Source organism: Phaethon aethereus, assembly GCF_964289735.1.
Source record: "Phaethon aethereus genome assembly, chromosome: 1".
Classification (NCBI taxonomy): Eukaryota; Metazoa; Chordata; class Aves; order Phaethontiformes; family Phaethontidae; genus Phaethon; species Phaethon aethereus.
In genome coordinates this window covers 28004063-28016791 of record NC_138575.1, presented here as the reverse complement: position 1 = coordinate 28016791, position 12729 = coordinate 28004063, and the positions used below count along the sequence as shown (strand labels likewise).

At 40.7% G+C, this 12729-nt stretch overlaps 1 protein-coding gene across 1 annotated transcript in view; it reads right to left on the bottom strand.

The window, feature by feature from the left end:
• ANKRD26 (ankyrin repeat domain containing 26) overlaps window positions 1-12729 on the bottom strand; it is a gene marked incomplete at its 3' end in the record, with an annotated part of 68558 nt that overhangs the window by 33666 nt on the left and 22163 nt on the right. The window contains exons 14-18 of the mRNA XM_082014271.1: window positions 12562-12664; window positions 10948-10976; window positions 10778-10844; window positions 10642-10686; window positions 363-448 (exon numbers count right to left, since the gene is read on the bottom strand). Of these exons, the coding sequence (XP_081870397.1) occupies window positions 363-448; window positions 10642-10686; window positions 10778-10844; window positions 10948-10976; window positions 12562-12664 (330 nt within the window). The remainder of the gene's footprint in view (window positions 1-362; window positions 449-10641; window positions 10687-10777; window positions 10845-10947; window positions 10977-12561; window positions 12665-12729) is intronic.

Here is a 12729-nt window from a genome sequence, read left to right as displayed (position 1 = left end):
TTAGCCAGGCCTTTTTCTCCCTCTGCAAAAACTGCTCCTTTCAGAACAGGGAGGGAGCACCTCAGCCAGCCACCATTTGTCTCAGCCTCTCCATTCCGAAGTTTATTGCCCAACTACTACCACCTTCCAATAGGCTTATGGTTTGTGCTCTGCGTGTTAAAATTAAACATGTCCGTCTTTCATGGTGCCTTGGTGCGGGGTGGAAATAATTTGCTCCACTGTCCCTTGAGGTATTACAGAAGAATCCAGATCCCTCTTTCCAGCCCTGTCCTGTATTCACAATGCAAACAAGATGCCTGCCTTATTCCACATTAGAACGCCCTCTGAAATTATTCTAATGCAAAATATTTGGTTTTACATACCTGCACCTCATAGTTTTCAATGGCATCCTTGATGTCTTCTTTTTCAGCTGATGACGACATATGAAAGGTAGTTCCTGAGCACTCACCTACAGTGAAAAACACATATTTTTATAACCAGCATGACTTCATAGTACTTATTTACATCTAGAGTGCATCTTGAATCATATTTGTGAGAAAAATCTTAACACAGAATAACATATCCCCTCAAATTTGTGAACTCTTAGCGAGAAAATTTTCATAATACAGATAATGAATCTGTGTGAATTCCTTTCTTTCAGGGCATTTTACTTTTTAATGTATAAAGGAAATTTGCTGAAAATCAGTATAAATGGTCACAAATAAGCCATTCCTGTTTCTTAAAGGTGCGGGGGGGGGGGGGGCAGGGGGGAGAGGGAGGCATGGAGGGATGGGGAGAGAGATATGATGCATTGTGTGCCATGCAGTAACTAGCTACATTCCTCCAGCAATTTTAATTTCCCTATGTGTTGTGCACAGAAAAACACAAACAACAAAATCACAAGCTTGAAATCTTTCAGGCCCCAGCTTTACTCCATGCATGAAACAAATCTGTCTCTAATCTGTCTCTAGACATGGCTCTGTACTGAGTATTTCAAACTGCTGCCTCATCTGTTGCAGAAGGCATGGATGGAACACTGAAGAAAGGTAGGCTTGTGAAATGTTGAGAAACAACCCATGATCTGGACGTTTCACCTGTACCGTTGAGAACTGGATTCCACCCATTCCCCTCTCAGTATTTCAAAGTAATATTGGACAGGTCACAAACTCCTCAGAAGCAGTCACTGTCTGGGTTCCCCGTTATGGGGTGCCTACCTTGAATCTCTGTTACACCTGAGAACTGGACTCCCAAGTAGTCCCAGATACAACTTACAAGCAGCAACTGATTGTCATTGTTTGTGGGGAAAGCACACTGAACACTTTGAAGTATCAAGTACTCGGAAAGAAACAAGTCCCAGCAGCTCAAGTGTGGCATCTAAAAGCAGAGATGGAGGTTTTTGACCTTAATCACTCTGCATCTCCTTTCCTGCTCCATGATTCTATGGTTTCTGTGCAACAGTCTTTCTAAACTCCAAGCTTCACTGATAAAGAGGGACACAATATTCTATTCTTCGTACAAGAAATGTGAGCAAGACAGGGAGAAAATAGGTATCATCATAAACATACAAAAGGGCCCAGTATTAACAAGTCACATGGCCGACCTCACTTCTGGCATTTTCTGCTTTAGGTGTCTCCTTTTGCAAGCTTTCATTTCCTGAAGGGGATTGCATTAGATACAAGCTTAGAATTACAACTGAATTGGGAACCTAAGCTTCTCAGTCTGTCATACAGGTCTCCAGGTACCAATTTTAACCTCAAGCTACACAGTGTGAAACAACAACCTTCTCCTCCCACCTCAATCACCGGTGGGTGCAATTTCATAGATTTTTTGTAGAAGTTTTTTTGGGGGGTATTTTAGCACAAGGCATTTCCAAACACACATTAGTCATTAGCTGGTTGACAGCACTTATTTCACAGGGTTTTTATGATGATCAATTGATGACTACAATGCCTTTCAGGCAGTCTGATGAGTACTAAAGATAACAACAATAATTAATGATTATCCTAAGGATAGTGTTCTAAAAAGAAAACAGGCATTTTTCCTTTTTTCTTGTTTTTCAAGATCACAGAGTGGATTTAACCTTTACTGATGCTTGTAGATATCCTAGTTGCAAGCTGTTTGCTGGTGCAGGTAAAGGCTCCAACCAGCATTAGAAATAGAGGACAGATGGGCTGGTGGTCAGGGAACATTTGTATATAGCATCATAGAAGCTACTGCAGGGGGTGTCATAAATTATGACTACCAAGACACTTGGAATAAGTAAACGCGTATCTCCTATAAAAATAGCCTTCATAATTTGGAGATCAACATCTTCCTTTCCTCCAACAGTTATGCCCAATTTTTGTAGATGGGTCCTTGGCCCTCTTACTAGAATTGTAATGTGTTGAATGGCAGACTAGAGGAGGGAGCACACACATGCCGAGGCATATTTCAGTATGCTACGAGCACCTTGCTAGAAACATTAATTTAATAGTAGGAAAAAACTTGGAAGTACAATGTGTCTGTCCATAAAAGAACACTACGAAAAGACTGTTATGAATACCTTCAATTTCCTCTGCATCTCCTAAACCAAATTCCTCCAATGGATCTGCAAAACAAGCAAGTCATATGCTTCATTAAATACTCCTATTCAGGAAGAATATGAAGCTAAACCCAGAACCACATGAAGTGAACATTACCTGATTTCTGCTGCCTTCTTTTAGGAGAGGTTTCATTCGTTTCCACAACAGGTTCAGGAGGCTTCAGCTATCAAAGATATAATCCAATGATAAAAAAAACAAATTCAAAATAACTACATACTGTTTAATGAGCAGAACAAGTAGTCAGTCTGACATGAACAAATACTTACCTGGGAACTGCTGGGTTTCTCCGAAAAGCCTGGAGGTGAAAAATGTTTTGGGAAGTGTTATTTTATTTAATTGAAGGTATCTTTTATGCCATTCAACATCAGTAGTTTCTACAACTAAGTGTTAGTTGCAAGCATTATTTCATCAAGAGTATCATATCTAACATTCAGTTTACCTCATCAGACAGCATCTGTATTAGTATACAAGAAACGGATGAGGCATACTTACCATCATGCACCTTGGATTTAAAAAAATAATCATCACAGAAATTGGACAATTCATGTGAAGCAATAAGGCCATGCTCGTTAACAGAACAAGATGAAAATATTTAGTTTTTTTGAGGAGCTGAATCCTACTTTCTAAAGGGATTATTTCAAAAGCCAAAGCTTGTCTGCTGTAATGAGTGATCACAAAACAGTCCAACAGCACTATGACTGTGATTATCCTACAAGTGTTTAATGTTGAGGAGTATTTTACTTTGCATTGATGGGACAGGGAAAGCATGGGTGCAGACACAGAAACCTCATACATGTGTCATTCAACGAGGTAAGTTCTCAGATTGTTCTGGTTTATCTTGCAAGGAAACAAAAGAAGCAAATGTTGTTTGGTTCTAATCACCATTTATAGCATAGTTCCAAACACTCTTTTTTTTTTAAGTTTTTGACCAACATTAAATAATTTCCAAATCCACACAACCTACTGGCCCACCTATATTTCTCAAATTCTCTGCTTCAGTCGTCTTACAGTTTGAGTTCCCTCATGAAAGAAGTACATGGTATGTTATTAAGAACAGCTCCACAGCAAAATTTTTATTTAAAAATCAAATACTGTTTGGTTTTTTAATGATTTTTATTACACTAAACTTGGTGGTCTAGCAGTATGGAAACATGTTAGAAAGATTACCATAATCACCTTTTACCCCCTTTTCTCACTGATTTCAAGCTTATCTTAGTAGAATCATGCAAAGCAGACTTCCATGACTCAACAAGCAGATTTACAAGCTCCTAGGAGCTTGTAAAGTTTTGCTTCCAGCTTACTAAACTAAAATAGAATTAGATTCTTCAGCTGTTCTATTGTACTTATACTACAAGCAGGATTGACAAACCGTTTCTTAAAGGAGAAATCCTTCAGAAAAGAGTTCTACCCTGCCATTGTACACTCAAGAGACAGTGTCACGAACTACAGGCAGGGTAGTTCCTAGGCACTTTAGCTCCTAGGCAAAGCACAACAGAAAGCTATGAAAAAATTAAGCTAGGGGAAAAAAAAATGCTTAGCCAGATCATAGCTTTCTTCTGCTCAATTATCATCCAAGAATGTTTAAAGGTTCAGACATGTCAGTCCTAAACCACATACACTTTCAGCACTATGCAACAAGAACCTGAATCCAAGAAAATACAAACATGTCCCAAGAACACTCATAATGCAAACAAGACAACTTTCTTTACAAATTGGCCAGCAAGCGCTGTGGTTAACTAGCATTAATTAACGAATACTAAGCACTTCATTGCTATAGCGCACACCCACATCAGAACAGCATTCCTAAGACAGACACTAATAAAAGTTCACTTTAGCCTAGAAATGCCTACAGACAAACATTTAGTCCACCACGAAGTTACCGTTGTCGTGTTCCCCTGAAACAATCTGTGAGCATGCTCCATGTCTGCCTGCAGCTGGGAGCACCACAGTGGATGATACTTTTCTCAGACTTTCAGAATCTGTCTGTATAATGTAAAACACATGCATGAGAATTGGTACAAATGCATTTTCAACTCATTTTTATGCAAAAAGCTGCAGCTAAGCCAACTTGCATAGCATGGTATCAAATATATTAGAGACACAAAAAACTTGGATAAGACCCTTGGAAAGGACACATCAAGACATAGTATATTGGAAAATGACAGCAGTTGTGTGTGTTTTCAGATCTTGGGCAAAAACCTCACAACTCATCTAAACTATTCCATCATGTTGATAAACCTTGACAAACTGGACAGCCACAAAAGAGAATTAGTAGGGTAACTCAGGATGTGGGTTGTGAACCAATAACAGCAGGTCTGCAGTGATCTAACATTTGTACTGAACTTGTACCTGGCATTCAAGTTTGTCCTTATGTTCCCCAGGCATGTATCCTGTATGGGTGAGTGAACACATCACTATTCCCAGTCACAAGACCTATGCGGGTTGAACAAAGACTAGCAAGGCAAAGCTTACAGAAACTAAAGCTACCTAAAAAAAAAGATACATAATTTTAGTCTTGTATTTTTAAGAAGGGAGTGGGGAAGAATGCGTTTTTCCTCACAAGAGAAGCCAGAGGGGGTTAGCTACAGACCCTGCTCGTTTTCTTCTAGCCCATTACCACAGACAGAACTAAAGGGGCAAACCCCCTTAACAATCCCATGTAACACTACAGGCTTGGGGAAGAGTGGCTGGGGAGCTGTCTGGTGGAAAACGAGCTGGGGGTACTGGCTGACAGCTGGCTGAACATCAGCCAGCCGTGTGCCCAGGTGGCCAAGAGGGCCAACAGCATCCTGGCCTGTATCAGAAATAGTGTGGCCAGCAGGAGCAGGGAAGTGATCGTGCCCCTGTACTCGGCACTGGTGAGGCCATACCTTGAATACTGTGTTCAGTTTTGGGCCCCTCACTACAAGAAGGACGTTGTAGGTGCTGGAGCGTGTCCAGAGAAGGGCAATGAAGCCGGTGAGGGGTCTGGAGCACAAGTCTTCGAAGGAGCAGCTGAGGGAATGGGGGTTGTTCAGTCTGGAGAAGAGGAGGCTGAGGGGAGACCTTGTCGCTCTCTACAACTACCTGAAAGGGGGTTGTGGTGAGGTGGGTGTTGGTCTCTTCTCCAAAGTAACTAGCGATAGAATGAGAGGAAATGGCCTCGAGTTGTTCCAGAGGAGGTTTAGATTGGATATTAGGAAAAATTTCTTCACCGAGAGAGTGGTCAAGCATTGGAACAGGCTGCCCAGGGAGGCGATGGAGTCACCATCACTGGAGGTATTAAAAAAAATTAGTGGATGTGGCACTTCAGGACATGGTTTAGCGGGCATGGTGGTGTTGGGTGGATGGTTGGACTTGATGATCTTAAAGGTCTTTTCCAACCTTAATGATTCCATGAAACACAGAGAGTATGTGTGGCATGTCTGTTGAATGTGACTTTCAAAAAGGGCTGAAGTACACCTACAAAAAGTGGAGAGGATCTATTCAGAAGGATCTAACCATCTAGGCTGCAGACCCTAAGGGCAACCACTGACCAGGTCAGCAGAACAGAGCTGTATGGTGAGAAAGCAACAATCCTGCCAGCCCCTGCAAAAATCTCAAGAGTATTTTACGCAGCAACAAGCTTCACTGCTTCAATACTAGAAACCAAACTCAAAGGTCAGTTGCTATGAGACGCAAGTCGTTAGCTTGACCTAACTTTATCCCAGCTGTAACTGAATAGCTGGCCTAAAGCGGAAGTAGTTCAGGGCCCCCCAGTTACAAACGTACGGCAGAAGCAGGAAAAGAGGAAATAAGCCTCATCAATGGTAGGGCCCAAGTCAAAAGCAAGACCTCAAGTGCTTCTGAATCTTACTCCTCCCTGCCCCTCTCTGGTGGGAACACTTCATGTCCTTCCCAGGAATTACCTCAGAATCCCAGGGCGATTCAGAATCTTCATCTTCCTCTCCTCCCTCTGCTGGCAAGGCACCTACAAATGAGGCAAGGAGTGATAAGATACTGAGTGTTTATATTTCACTCTGCTTTTCCCCCCATCAGTCAAGCCCTGCATCCAAAAGATGTGCAGTGGTTCTATTGCTGAGGACAAACTAAGAAGTGAGTGTTATTCGAGGGTTTCTTCGCGCCCAGCCACCTCATGGTATTCGTTTGCATCATACCTCTTCTCACCTCCTTTCTAGCGTAAGATGGCTACGGAGAACAGCAGACATAGATTCTTACTAGAATTGTAATATGGCTGGATAATTTGAACCAGCAAGTCCCTCCGTCACTGAGCATACAGTTCTGGGAGTGACAACTGGAAGGGCTGGCCAGAAGCACTGGAGCCTGATGAAATCCAAGAGAAGTTCTTCTGGTTTCAGCCAGGATAGAGCTGGTTTTCTTCACAGAAGCTAGTGTGAGACTCTGTTTTGGATTTGGCATGAGAAACTGTTGATAATGTGCTGATGTTTTGGGTTGTTGCTGAGCAGTCAAGGACAGTCCAGCTTCTTGTGCTGGCCTGCCAGCGAGCAGGCTGGGGATGCACGGGAAGCTGGGAGGGGACACAGCCAGGACACCTGACCCAGACTGGCCAAAGAGATATTCCCTACCATACGACGTCATGCCCTACCATACATAAACTGGAGTTGGCCGGGGGGCGGAAATCGCTGCTCGGGGACGGGCTGTCGATCACTGGGTGGTGAGCAATCGCTGTATTGGGCATCACTTGTTCTTGCACGTTCCTTTGTTGGTATTATCATTGTTGTCTCCTTCTTTCTTTCTGTCCTATTAAACCGTGTTCATCTCAACGCACGAGGTTTTTTTTCCTAATTCTCTCCCCCGTCCCACTGCGGGAGGGGGAGTGAGCGAGCGGCTGCATGGTGCTTAGTTGCCAGCTGGGGCCAAACCACGACAGAAGTATCTGCACAGACACCACACTGATTTATAACATCCTTTCAGAAAACAAAAAGGAAAATAACTCAAGAGAGCAGAACTGGGCACAGGCAGGCACCCAGGATGCTGCTAATTTGCACTTCTTGGATGGTAACACCACCTCCTAGAAAGAGAAGAGTCTGGACACACCAGTGTGCTCAAAGTTTCTGCTGCTCCTAGAAGCCCCTCTAGTCCAAGCACAGCAGGGGGTGGTCAACCTCTCAGACAGATGGGACTGCTCAGACACTGCTTCCATAAAGGTACGCTTACCAGATTTCTGCTGTCACACTATCAGTGTCCCTTCAGGTCACAAACTGCAACATGCATGCAGCTTCCTACCATACAAACTGGTATGTGATCACTCCCAGATCTAAACATGGGCACCACAATTTTGCTTAAAAGATAGACTAAGTGTTTTGTGGATGCAGGAGAGCTGTGACACCTTTCCTGAAGAATACTGCACAACACAGACTTAACAAGCTTTTCTGGTTGACTGTATCTGCCTGAAAGCTGAATAAAAACAGACCCACCAGGACCCAGAGTTTTGTACTGGCCTTCTAAACATGCAATTCACATTCTCTTTTCAGAGTATGTAGGTGTCTCAATGTTTTGGATTTTGTTTCAGAGTCCAGACACTTGAAAATTAGGTGCCATAAAGCAACCCGAACTCCTATTCAGTCATGCCCATCATGGTCAACAGTAAAGTTTTCAGCAGCAGCTATCTGAGTCTGAAGTCTCAGCTATAGGTAAGATTTCGGGATCTTCGGAGCCCGTAAGATTTTTCTTCCACAGGGTTTAATCAATCTTGAAATGTCTGCACGATGAGCCCAGAACGAGGAAAAAAAGCAGGAAAGACGAAAGGCTACGATGTTCTTCCAGCTGCAAAATTACAGTTGTCATGGTGTCAGTAACTCTAAGCCACTAGAAAAATAATCCAAAACCATAAACTACAAAAAAAAAAAAAAAACAAAACACCAAAGAAAAGATTTCTCCCATTAGCTGTTGCAAGTAGAATTTCTTCTCTTCTTGGAACAGTAATTAATGAATCTGTTTTCTGTATTATTGTCTTCTGTTAGCACTGTGAAAGAGGGATGACTCCTCATTGTCATGACTTTTTCACTTTTAGCACAGGAGTAATTTTTAGTTAAAACACTGGTAGAACCCTAGTCTGAAGCTTCTGAAAGAGCTTGTCATTTAAAAAAACGTATATCAAAAATTTGCAGATTAAATGAAATTCCATTATTTTTGCCAGCTATTTATTACTAGCATGTATTTTTATTAATGGATACCTGCAGTGGGGTTAGATGAATCTGGCTTCATGCGCAACATAAAAATACACAGAAATCCCTACGCATACAGAAGATGTAAATCCCCCACCTTTTACTCTGCCTGTTCTCCAGCTAGTATTGAAAGATGACTTTCAGTGTTCTTTCCAGTTAGCCTTTACCTCTCCTCTCCCTCCTCAGATTTCCCTCCTCATAAATAGTCTTACATAATGAGTTTTTTCCCCGATTACAGCACAAAGCAGCTACACTTCTATACAGAAAACATGAAAACACCACAACTTAATTTTGACCCAAAAATAGATTTTAAGAAGTTATTACTATGAGTCAATAACAAAGTAAATAGAATGGGATATTTAATATCTCAGTCAACATTTAATTGTGCAAGATACTGTACCCATTTTCCAGATTTATGAAACAAATTTGTGAGCGGTGGCATTCAACCCTTTTAGAGTTAGAAACATTTGTGCCACAGGGATCATGATGCTTTGCTGAAGCAACTTAAATTGCTTAAACCCAAACTGAAACATAAAAGTTTGAAAGAAATTTTCACATGTACTTCTTAACACCTGATCTTCAAGATAACACATAGGTAAAAAACAACTTGACATAAATGAATAAAGACACACAGGAAAAATAACTGACATGAAATGACTTACGAAGAGGCAGTCTTTCCTTTCTGTGTTTGTAATTTTATGACATACTGGTCCACTGTGGGGCTACATTTCACATTATTGTGTAATATGGACAAAACCAAAACTAATGTTTTAACTGAACAACTTTTAACAATCCTCCACGCATCTCACAAAAACACTCTCACTGTAAAATAAAGGGCAAAAGAGGACCTGTTGTTGCTTACCCATTGTGAATACAGGAGAGAGAGAAGGGCGAGAGGAGGAGGAGAGAGATATTTTTCCTAGAGAGAAGTTTAACCTCTATTATTGTCAAAATAACAATGGTACTTTTTTTCCCCCCCTTAAAACAAGGATGCCAAAGAACTTGGAACTCTTTGTATTCCATACTTAAAAGTTACAATAATTAAGAAAATTATTTCCAATTACCTACTTCACTTACTTGCCTACATATCTGTTCACCTCACTGTTTTATATTTTCAATAGCTGATTGTAGAAACTCTAAAACCTGAATGGGAAACTGTTTCTCATCTCATTCACAAATATGCAAATAAATAAATGTTAGAACAAAAAAACCATTAAGGTCATATATTGTCTCTCCAATATAGAGCAGACCAGCTAGCTGCTTCACTTTTAGCCTTGTTTCCAAAGAAAAGAGGATCCCTGAGAACATGCTGACACTGTCATCTCCTCCCACCTTGTCTCTCTTCCCCACTTCCTTCCCCTACCTCTGAACCTGCTGGGCAGTTTCCATGAAACAAGAAGGGCAGGCCTCAGAAGAATGTATTTGCTACATGTTTCAAAACAACTGCCAGACAGACAGAGACAAGCCAGGCAAATAGTAATTCCTGGTAAGTGCAGCTACAACATTAGCCCAAGAATTACCCTTTCTGTCTCTCCTGCATCTCCTAGACAGCTTAGTTTCCAGATCCCTAGCCTGGAATCAGCCATAGCACATGCTCAGAGATCCAGGAATAGCAGGAAGGGTGTTTTTTGGGGTTTTTTTTGTTGTTGTTGTTTTGTTTTTGGTTTGGTTTTTTTTAGGAATTGGAAGAAAAGCAAACTTGAGGACTGCCTGAAAATGGGAGATGACAGCAGGTAGGAAGGGTATTTACAGTGTTGAATGGCAGACTAGAGGAGGGAGCACACACATGCCGAGGCATATTTCAGTATGCTACGAGCACCTTGCTAGAAACATTAATTTAATAGTAGGAAAAAACTTGGAAGTACAATGTGTCTGTCCATAAAAGAACACTACGAAAAGACTGTTATGAATACCTTCAATTTCCTCTGCATCTCCTAAACCAAATTCCTCCAATAGATCTGCAAAACAAGCAAGTCATATGCTTCATTAAATACTCCTATTCAGGAAGAATATGAAGCTAAACCCAGAACCACATGAAGTGAACATTACCTGATTTCTGCTGCCTTCTTTTAGGAGAGGTTTCATTCGTTTCCACAACAGGTTCAGGAGGCTTCAGCTATCAAAGATATAATCCAATGATAAAAAAAACAAATTCAAAATAACTACATACTGTTTAATGAGCAGAACAAGTAGTCAGTCTGACATGAACAAATACTTACCTGGGAACTGCTGGGTTTCTCCGAAAAGCCTGGAGGTGAAAAATGTTTTGGGAAGTGTTATTTTATTTAATTGAAGGTATCTTTTATGCCATTCAACATCAGTAGTTTCTACAACTAAGTGTTAGTTGCAAGCATTATTTCATCAAGAGTATCATATCTAACATTCAGTTTACCTCATCAGACAGCATCTGTATTAGTATACAAGAAACGGATGAGGCATATTTACCATCATGCACCTTGGATTTAAAAAAATAATCATCACAGAAATTGGACAATTCATGTGAAGCAATAAGGCCATGCTCGTTAACAGAACAAGATGAAAATATTTAGTTTTTTTGAGGAGCTGAATCCTACTTTCTAAAGGGATTATTTCAAAAGCCAAAGCTTGTCTGCTGTAATGAGTGATCACAAAACAGTCCAACAGCACTATGACTGTGATTATCCTACAAGTGTTTAATGTTGAGGAGTATTTTACTTTGCATTGATGGGACAGGGAAAGCATGGGTGCAGACACAGAAACCTCATACATGTGTCATTCAACGAGGTAAGTTCTCAGATTGTTCTGGTTTATCTTGCAAGGAAACAAAAGAAGCAAATGTTGTTTGGTTCTAATCACCATTTATAGCATAGTTCCAAACACTCTTTTTTTTTTAAGTTTTTGACCAACATTAAATAATTTCCAAATCCACACAACCTACTGGCCCACCTATATTTCTCAAATTCTCTGCTTCAGTCGTCTTACAGTTTGAGTTCCCTCATGAAAGAAGTACATGGTATGTTATTAAGAACAGCTCCACAGCAAAATTTTTATTTAAAAATCAAATACTGTTTGGTTTTTTAATGATTTTTATTACACTAAACTTGGTGGTCTAGCAGTATGGAAACATGTTAGAAAGATTACCATAATCACCTTTTACCCCCTTTTCTCACTGATTTCAAGCTTATCTTAGTAGAATCATGCAAAGCAGACTTCCATGACTCAACAAGCAGATTTACAAGCTCCTAGGAGCTTGTAAAGTTTTGCTTCCAGCTTACTAAACTAAAATAGAATTAGATTCTTCAGCTGTTCTATTGTACTTATACTACAAGCAGGATTGACAAACCGTTTCTTAAAGGAGAAATCCTTCAGAAAAGAGTTCTACCCTGCCATTGTACACTCAAGAGACAGTGTCACGAACTACAGGCAGGGTAGTTCCTAGGCACTTTAGCTCCTAGGCAAAGCACAACAGAAAGCTATGAAAAAATTAAGCTAGGGGAAAAAAAAATGCTTAGCCAGATCATAGCTTTCTTCTGCTCAATTATCATCCAAGAATGTTTAAAGGTTCAGACATGTCAGTCCTAAACCACATACACTTTCAGCACTATGCAACAAGAACCTGAATCCAAGAAAATACAAACATGTCCCAAGAACACTCATAATGCAAACAAGACAACTTTCTTTACAAATTGGCCAGCAAGCGCTGTGGTTAACTAGCATTAATTAACGAATACTAAGCACTTCATTGCTATAGCGCACACCCACATCAGAACAGCATTCCTAAGACAGACACTAATAAAAGTTCACTTTAGCCTAGAAATGCCTACAGACAAACATTTAGTCCACCACGAAGTTACCGTTGTCGTGTTCCCCTGAAACAATCTGTGAGCATGCTCCATGTCTGCCTGCAGCTGGGAGCACCACAGTGGATGATACTTTTCTCAGACTTTCAGAATCTGTCTGTATAATGTAAAACACATGCATGAGAATTGGTACAAATGCATTTTCAACTCATTTTTATGCAA